This window comes from Salmo salar, chromosome 01 (genome assembly GCF_965601325.2).
Source record: "Salmo salar chromosome 01, fSalSal1, whole genome shotgun sequence".
Taxonomy (NCBI): Eukaryota; Metazoa; Chordata; class Actinopteri; order Salmoniformes; family Salmonidae; genus Salmo; species Salmo salar.
This window is the reverse complement of record NC_138291.1, coordinates 62388638-62398351: the sequence shown is the minus strand read 5'-3', so window position 1 is coordinate 62398351 and position 9714 is coordinate 62388638. Positions and strand designations below refer to the sequence as shown.

Sequence of the window (9714 nt, the reverse complement as noted above, 5' to 3'; positions counted from 1 at the left end):
CATCTCATTATTGTATCCTTTTTTTAACATTAGGGTTTTTTCAAAAGAAAAATCGTTTATGGAGTAACAAGTACAATATTTTCTTTCGGAATGTAGTGAAGTAAAAGTAAAAGTTGTTAACAATATAAATAGTAAGGTACAGATACCCCAAAAAACGACTTAAGTAATACTTTAAAGTATTTTTACTTAAATACTTTACACCACTGATCAGTGGTTCCACTTCCGATTTGGTCCATACCTGGCGAGAACTCGGGACCTCTGCCTCGCTAGCACATGTGACCGCCCTCCTGAAGCGTCTTATATACAGTATGAAAAGCTAGCTATTCGCTTGCGCTAGTGGGGACACTGCCCGCTGAGGAGTACGTTTCACACATCCCCATGTGGTACACTTGCTTGCAGAGCAGCTCTTACGAAACAGAAGATTCACCAGTTGCAATTGTTGTAAATGAGTTGCATTCATTCTCAAATCGAGTTGCATGCATGCAACTCGTATTGAATTTATTCACATATCAAGTTACATGTTTGCAAGTGTTGTATTTTTTCACACATCACGTTACGTGTTTGCGAGTTTTGCTGCATTTATTCTCAAAATAATTTACATGTTTGCAAATATTTTTTGAAACTACAAAACTGATTTTACAGGTGCAACTCATATTTTACATGTGCAAGTCATACTTTACATGCCTACACAATACATTATGTCTCTAATTTACTTCCATAGCAGGACCTCATGTTCAGGAGTCCATGCATATGTTATAGGGTCGGTCTTATTTATAGGACCTTATTTAGTTTATACACAATTATTATTTATCTAAAAAAATACTTGTACGGATTATATCCCTAATCGCTCGTTCCCTAATTGAGGAAAAATACACTTTCATTGACGAATTCAAATTAAGTTGAGCAATACAAATGAGGAAAAAGTCAGGAGTTGTATTCGATAAAAGTGTTTATAAACAGTATGAATTTCAGCACCACGCGGAAGACTGCGGTTGTACAGGACAAACATAGGTACAGGTAGGAGTTTTCATAATTACAATTTTTACAAGTATGGACTGATGGCGGCTCAATGTTGTCGCTAGCAAAACGCGGGACCTGTTATCATCACTCAACTGTGGCTCAATGTAAGAAAACGGAGTTGAGTGTGCCTCATCTACTCGTTCCCTTGCTCTGATGCTCTGTCTAGAACGGTCTAGGAGGGGGCATGAGAATTGAGCGCAATTGCATAACTCCCTACTGTCTGGGATATAAGCGGATCAGCATCTCGTTACACACGGTCTTTCATTCAGCACCGAACTTGACTGTCGTTTGAGCAGGTAGGCAACAGTTCCCGATAATATTTCACCCTTTGATAAATTGCTCTCAAATGCAATACTGTAAATGGCGAATGATTGAATTATCTTTTTCTATTTTCAATGTGTCCTTATAATATTGTTGTCCGTAATGTTTGTGTGCGTGTGAATATTGTATTGACGCTGGAAGCCGACAGTCGGCCGCTAATGCGCATAGATAGTCTATTCCAGTAAACAGAGGGATGAGAACATGGCGGCAGAGGCAGAAGGAGAGCTCGAAAAGCCTGATAAATCCCCTAGACTTCCTTAGAATTATCTGGTCGCGCTGCTAATTGTAGCACACGCCCCCGTTTTCTAGTCACCTATTCTTTAATACATGGACAGCAAAGGAAAATGAACAGTGGAGAAAAAAAACTATTGCAAAGAAAAATAAACTATTGCAAAGCTACCAGAATTTTATAGTAAAAATAACTGTCAGTTGTGATTATATCTGGTATCAGCTCCCAGTGCACATAGATAATCTTGCAGAACTGGCTACTGTAACAATTTCCATACATTACTCAGTTAATGAAATGTTATGTCATAAATAAATAACCTAGGGTGTTGATTGTGGCAATTGCAAAATTAGGTGAATTTGTGATGATCTTGTTTATCTGTCATTGTCATGTTGTAAGTCAATGAAAAGGAATCCACACTACTGCCCTAGTAAAGCCAGAAATTGTTGACACGTTATTCCCCTTCATTTAACCTGTGCATGCATCCAATGCAGTTGTCTGGCTTCAGAAATGGCTGCTGCACTTCCAATGGCAAGGATCATGACAAAATGGAGGACTATCTGTGAGGCTATAGTTAGCAAATTGATACGGAATGCGGAGGATATTCAGTGACATAAGATCTGATCGTCTCAATGTCTCATTACTGAGCTGAGCTGTGGTGGCAGAGGAAAGGAGGGATAACTAGCTGGCCTGCTAAGTGGAAGAAGAGAGGTATGTGGAGGGATGTGAGGCGAGGGAAGAAACTGTCAGTGTGTCTTGAGCTTGACACAATTCTGTGCCCACTGACGTGATGCCCAATTTGCTGACATTAAGTGATTGCTTATTTGTCTCGTGGTGACAAATATGTGAAATTGTTTGTGTGTGTGTAAACTGTGCTTGCCCTTAGAAGTTATACTGAGGCAGTAGCTGCTGGGGCTGTTACGCAATGGCAAGTCAGTTGTAGTGTCCTTGTGCTATAATTCAATCTATTCCCTGCTGTGTTTTTGCCAAGGAAATCCCTTAAGATCCATTGACCGTGCTGCGTTTTCCGTTTGCAGACTCTCTCACTGTCACTTTGACCATGGGCAAGGAAAAGCTTCACATCAACATTGTGGTGATCGGCCACGTGGACTCTGGAAAGTCCACCACCACTGGCCACCTGATCTACAAGTGCGGTGGCATTGACAAGAGGACCATCGAGAAGTTTGAGAAGGAGGCTGCTGAGGTGAGTAGGAGTTCGTACTGTACTTTGCAATCAACTCTTGATAGTCCGTTCTTCTGTTAGCCGACGTGTTATGAAAAGGGTTTGTAGACTGCTGTTATATTGTATTATCCAATCATCTTTATAGGCTACTTAAAGATAGACATGATATTAACAATATGTGTCAAAAATGCGACAATCCTTCATCTTGGGAGTAAAATTCACTACCATGTTACTCCTCAGTAACATGTTTATAACCAGTGATGTGTGTTTTTCTCAGATGGGGAAGGGATCCTTTAAGTATGCCTGGGTGCTGGACAAGCTGAAGGCAGAGAGGGAACGTGGCATTACCATTGACATCTCACTGTGGAAGTTTGAGACCAGCAGGTACTACGTCACCATTATCGATGCTCCCGGACACAGGGACTTCATCAAGAACATGATTACTGGAACCTCCCAGGTCTGAACCACAATGACAGTCTTTCCTTACACACAGACAATTGCCAGGTCTTCACTTGCAGGGACTGGAAGTCTATTATTAAACTTGCAGCTTTGGTTTTCAAGGTTAGCTTATAGCTGTACTATAACCCCAGACAACTTCAGTAGTCGTAAAGTGCCTTCGTAGCATATGACTTTTTTGAAAACTTATTGTATGCATTATTCCCATGTTCTGGTGTTTACAGGCAGACTGTGCAGTGCTGATCGTGGCGGCCGGCGTGGGTGAATTCGAGGCGGGCATCTCAAAGAACGGGCAGACCCGCGAGCATGCCCTCCTAGCCTACACCCTGGGGGTCAAGCAGCTGATCGTGGGAATCAATAAGATGGACTCCACTGAGCCCAACTACAGCCAGAAGCGCTATGAGGAGATTGTGAAGGAAGTCAGCACCTACATCAAGAAGATCGGCTACAGCCCGGATATGGTAGCCTTTGTTCCCATCTCTGGTTGGAACGGAGACAACATGCTAGAGGCCAGTCCTAACGTACGTAAGCACAAAACTAAAGCGCATTTCTTGTTATTTTTGGTCATTATTCTAGGATAGCGTTGCAACCACAGTGAGCCATCTATGACGATATGTAATATAATCTGCTCTCCACTTTAATTTGAAGAAAGTACGTCAATGTTTAGCACAGCACACTTCATAACTTTGCTTTGAACATACTGCTAACTCCTGTCTCCTGCATGCTCAGATGACCTGGTTTAAGGGATGGAAGATCACCAGGAAGGATGGCAGTTCGTCCGGGACCACCCTGCTGGAAGCTCTGGATGCCATCCAGCCCCCATCCCGCCCCACCGACAAGCCCCTCCGCCTGCCCCTGCAGGATGTCTACAAGATTGGAGGTGAGCATCACACCCACCCTAGAGGCTGTCCATCCATAATGATGATACATCTGTCACGCTCACTTTCTTATCCTCTCTCACTCAGGAATTGGCACAGTGCCCGTGGGCCGTGTGGAGACGGGTATGATCAAGCCAGGCATGGTGGTGACCTTTGCCCCTGTTAACGTGACAACCGAAGTGAAGTCTGTGGAGATGCACCACGAGGCTTTGACCGAAGCAATGCCCGGAGACAATGTGGGCTTCAACGTCAAGAACGTGTCCGTCAAAGACATTCGCCGTGGCAACGTGGCCGGAGACAGCAAGAACGACCCCCCAATGGAGGCAGCCGTCTTCACTGCTCAGGTGGGCAGGGCCAGACACACACACACACACACACACACACAAACTACTGTAGAGGTGTAAAAACCATAGAACCAAAAGTCATACAACTACAAATAATTATTATGTTTAAGTATGATACACAGTAATGATTACATTTACATTTACATTTAAGTCATTTAGCAGACGCTCTTATCCAGAGCGACTTACAAGTTGATCACATGGATAAAAGTATTTGTGGCGATGATACAGCTTAATAGTTACTATTAATATCCCATATTTCTCTTTCTCACAGATATATATTTGTGGCACAGTGTGATGAGCTGTGGGGAACTATTTTTGGCAGAAAAGGGGCCAACATTGAATGTCATGGTTACCACATCAGTGCTGATACAGGTGTTGACAGAACAACCATGTTAACTGTGTCTGATGTTCCCTCCTTTAGGTGATCATCCTGAACCACCCTGGTCAGATCAGTGCTGGCTATGCCCCGGTGCTGGACTGCCACACCGCCCACATCGCTTGCAAGTTTGCTGAGCTCAAGGAGAAGATTGACCGTCGCTCAGGCAAGAAACTGGAGGACAACCCCAAGGCCCTGAAGTCTGGGGATGCCGCCATTGTGGATATGGTCCCGGGGAAGCCCATGTGTGTGGAGAGCTTCTCTGAGTACCCTCCACTGGGTGAGTATTGTTGGGTAGTAGTTCTCTTGGGCCTGGTTGGAATTCTTTGAAAATCATTCCACTCTCCCTTGAAGTTACCATTGATCTGACATCCTCTCTCTCTCTCTCTCGCTCGCTCTCTCTCTCTGCAGGTCGTTTTGCAGTGCGTGACATGCGCCAGACAGTGGCAGTCGGGGTGATCAAGGGTGTGGAGAAGAAAGCTCCCTCCACTGGCAAGGTCACCAAGTCCGCCCAGAAGGCCCAGAAGACCAAATGAATGTTGTGCTGCGCTGCCGACTCCAGAGTCACCCATGGCAGGACAGTGGTCACCCAACCCCACCCCCCTATTGGCTGCTTCAACTCCATAGTCAAGGACTGGTTAATAATCACAATGCATCGCAAAAGTATCAGAAGGAAAGAAAAAGATAAGCCTAGTCCTTAAGACAGTGTTTGTTCTTACTCCCATTTCAAAGTGGCTAGATTCATATGTATTTACGTTGTAATAGCACATTGCTAGTTTTAAACGTGTACTGTTAAATAAGTGAATGACCATGTCCCCCGTGTGAGATATTTTAACCATAGAGGGGCGCAGTTATAACTCACTCTTCACACAGTCTGTTGTCTTGCTTTAAGTGTTTGTTTGTAAACTACCTGGTGCTTTATAGCAGCCTATGGTAATACAACTTAAAACTCTTATAAGTAGAACATTTGAGAAAAGTTAAGTGTATGTTTTATTATAGCTTTAAAGTAAACAAAAAAGCTAAACATTTTACATTTGTCTCACTCTAGGCATACTGAGCAGACCAATTGTTGACTCTCCAAGCACTTTTAATTGGCGTTTTGTTAACTTTGCACTGGAAAATGTTTTAATTGGCAGAAGCTGTTACATCTTACTCTGTTCAAGATGGCAGAAGCCCTGTTCATGACATTAAAGATGTTTCAACCAACCAGAACGTTCACGTACACAGTTTTTGCAGATGTAATCGCAGGTGCACAAAATGCTTGTTTCTCACTCCGACAATGCAGCAATATCTAGCAATACAATAACAATACACACAATAAAAAATGAATAAAGACATCAGGTTGAGCAATATCAGAACGTGCAATGTCAGAACCAGAATGTAAATATATACAGAATGTATTTGAATGGTGTGTATAGACAGAATGGACAGTAGGGGAGTGAAGTAATTTGAGCCGAAGGGTTACTTGAGCCACCACCTTTTTCTAGGAAACCATACACAAAATGAATCTTGACCAAATATTAAGGAAGATGTCATCTTCAAATCAAATTTGATTTGTCACATGCACTGAATACAACAGGTGTAGACCTTACAGTGAAATGCTTACTTACAAGCCCTTAACCAACAATGTTTTAAGAAAAAATAGTGTTAAGTAAAAATAGATAAGTAAAAAATTGAAAATGAAAGTAAAAAAATAATTAAACAGAAGCAGTAAGATAACAATAGCGAGGCTATATACATGGTGTCTGAAGGAAGAAACCACATCGAAAAAGTGGTAAGCAAGTTAGGTCCAAAAAACTGATTTTCACAGTCAAATAAATGTATTGTGTTACAGTGGCTTGCAAAAGTATTCACCACCCTTGGCATTTTTCCTATTTTGTTGCCTTGCAACCTGGAATTAAAATAGATTTTTGGGGGGTTTGTATCATTTGATTTACACAACATGCCAACCACTTTGAAGATGCAAAATATTTTTTATTGTGAAACAAACAAGAAATAAGACAAAAAGACTGAAAACTTGAGCGTGCATAACTATTCACTCCCCCAAAGTCAATACTTTGTAGAGCCACCTTTTACACCAATTACAGCTGCAAGTCTCTTGGGCTATGTCTATATAAGCTTGGCACGTCTAGCCACTGGGATTCTTGCCCATTCTTCAAGGCAAAACTGCTCCAGCTCCTTCAAGTTGGATGGGTTCCGCTGGTGTACCGCAATCTTTAAGTCATACCACAGATTATCAATTGGATTGAGGTCTGGGCTTTGACTAGGTCATTCCAAGACATTTTAATGTTTTCCCTTAAACAACTCAAGTGTTGCTTTAGCAGTATCCTTAGGGTCATTGTCCTGCTGGAAGGTGAACTTCTGTCCCAGTCTCAAATCTCTGGAAGACTGAAACTGGTTTCACACAAGAATTTCCATGTATTTAGCGCCATCCATCATTCCTTCAATTCTGACCAGTTTCCCAGTCCCTGCCGATTAAAAACATCCCCACAGCATGATGCTGCCACCACCATGCTTCACTGTGAGGATGGTAATCTCGGGGTGATGAGAGGTGTTGGGTTTGGGTCAGACATAGCGTTTTCCTTGATGACCAAAAAGCTACATTTTAGTCTCATTGACCAGAGTACCTTCTTCCATATGTTTGGGGAGTCTCCCACATGCCTTTTGGCGAACACCAAACGTGTTTGCTTATTTTTTTCTTTAAGCAATGGCTTTTTTTCTGGCCACTCTTTCGTAAAGCCCAGCTCTGTGGAGTGTACGGCTTAAAGTGATCCCATAGACAGATGCTCCAATCTCCGCTGTGGAGCTTTGCAGCTCTTTGGTCTCTTTGTTGCTTCTCTGATTAATGTCGTCCTTGCCTGGTCCGTGAGTTTTGGTGGGCGGCCCTCTCTTGGCAGGTTTGTTGTGGTGCCATATTCATATTTATTTTTTAATAATGGATTTCATGGTGCTCCGTGGGATGTTCAAAGTTTCTGATATTTTTTTATAACCCAACCCTGATCTGTACTTCTCCATCAACTTTGTCCCTGACCTGTTTGGAGAGCTCCTTGGTCTTCATGGTGCCGCTAGCTTGGTGGTGCCCCTTGCTTAGTGGTGTGGCAGGCTCAGGGGCCTTTCAGAACAGGTGTATATATACTGAGATCATGTGACAAATCATGTGACACTTAGATTACACACAGGTGGACTTTTTGTAAACTAATTATGTGACAAATGAATGTAATTAGTTGCACCAGATCTTATTTAAGGGGTTCATAGAAAAGGGGGTAATACATATGCATGCACCACTTTTCTGTTTAAAAAATATATATATATATATATATATATATATATATTTGGAAACAAGTTATTTTTTTATCATTTCACTTCACCTATTTGGACTTTTTTGTGTATGTCCATTACATGAAATCCAAATAAAATAAATTTAAATTACAGGTTGTAATGCAACAAAATAGGAAAAACGCCAAGGGGGATGAATACTTTTGCAAGACACTGTATAGGTTTCATGCTTGTATCGAAACCAAAGTACATATTTTTAAGATTGTTTTATACATCAGTTGGGGTCTCTATAAGCTACAATATGAGTTCCTTAACCCAGCATGAAAGTGCATCCTTGTAGCTATGTGTTTTTGCCTATGGGTAGGTTGAGCCAATAGCCAAGGGGTAAATTGAGCCAATGGTCACCATACCCCATACAAATTATGAGTACATGTAGTCCGTTTTATGAGTAATATGCATGGTATTTTCGCAATGTGTCATGCATATGAACTTAAGTGCATTTTTATTGTTACAAAGCAGACATCATCATGCCCCTTGTATACAAACATCAAACAAGCAGGGGTCTACCCCCCCCAGTGAGGTTCTTGAGAGAGGCAGTCAAGGAAGTGAGAGTAGGGAAGAAGTCCAATCGAGCAGCAGCAAGGTATGAAAAAATAGACTGGATAACACAGAAGAGGTACACTGACAAAAAGGAAAGAGGATCTGTGCGAAAGAGAGGCTATGATAGAGTAGCAGAGGCACACACAGTTTTATCTGATGACATGGAGGCTGCGCTTGCTAAAGATACCAAGAATCTTCAGGCCAGTACATTTTTTGTAGTATTAGCTTAGCGCCTTGTTGCCAACAGGATGCATTTTTGGAATATTTGTATTCTGTACAGGTTACCTTCTTTTCACTCTGTCAATTAGGATAGTATTGTGGAGTAACTACAATGTTTTTCATCCATTCTCAGTTTCTCCTATCACAGCAATTAAACTTTGTCACTATTTTAAAGTCACCATTGGCCTCATGGTGAAATCCCTGAGCGGTTTCCTTCCTTTCCGGCAACTGTGTTAGGAAGGACACCTGTATCGCTGTAGTGACTGGGTGTATTAATACACTATCCAAAGTGTAATTAATAACTTCACCATGCTCAAAGGGATATTCAATATCTGATTTTTTTATTTTTACCCATCTACTGACCAATAGGTGCCCTTCTTTGCGAAGCACTGGAAAACCTCCCTGGTCTTTGTGGTTGAATCTGTGTTTCAAATTCACTGCTCGACTGAGGGAACTTACAGCTAACTGTATGTGCGGGGTACAGAGATGAGGTAGTCATTAAAAATCATGTTAAACACTATTATTGCACACAGAGTGAGACCATGCAACTTACTATTGGACTTGTTATACACATTTTTACTCTTGAAGTTATTTAGGCTTGCCATAACAAAGGGATGAATACGTACTGACTCAAGACATTTCAACTTTACATTTTTTATGAATTTGTAAACATTTCGAAAAACATAATTCCACTGACATTATGGGGTATTGTGTCTAGGCCAGTGACAAAAAATATCTACATTTAATGCATTTTAAATTCAGGCTATAACACAACAAAATGGGGAAAAAGTCTGAAGGCACTGTATATCTGAATG

The 9714-nt window shown here is 41.6% G+C and overlaps 1 protein-coding gene across 1 annotated transcript; it reads left to right on the top strand.

Moving 5' to 3' along the window:
• Positions 1-1057: 1057 nt before the first annotated feature.
• On the top strand, positions 1058-6010 carry LOC106607006 (elongation factor 1-alpha, somatic form). The gene is made up of 8 exons (XM_014203539.3): positions 1058-1316; positions 2605-2771; positions 3028-3207; positions 3431-3727; positions 3936-4086; positions 4172-4428; positions 4850-5084; positions 5216-6010. Exons 2-8 carry the CDS (start codon positions 2628-2630, stop codon positions 5338-5340), a joined length of 1389 nt encoding a protein of 462 aa, XP_014059014.1. The 5' UTR covers positions 1058-1316; positions 2605-2627; the 3' UTR covers positions 5341-6010.
• Positions 6011-9714: the final 3704 nt, after the last annotated feature.

Bases quoted from the DNA above. Each gene is read 5' to 3' on its own strand.
- LOC106607006 (XM_014203539.3), top strand. From the start codon at position 2,628: ATGGGCAAGGAAAAGCTTCACATCAACATTGTGGTGATCGGCCACGTG. The intron at 3,208-3,430 runs GTCTGAACCACA...TGGTGTTTACAG, and splicing joins TGATTACTGGAACCTCCCAG to GCAGACTGTGCAGTGCTGAT. The intron at 4,429-4,849 runs GTGGGCAGGGCC...TCCCTCCTTTAG, and splicing joins CAGCCGTCTTCACTGCTCAG to GTGATCATCCTGAACCACCC.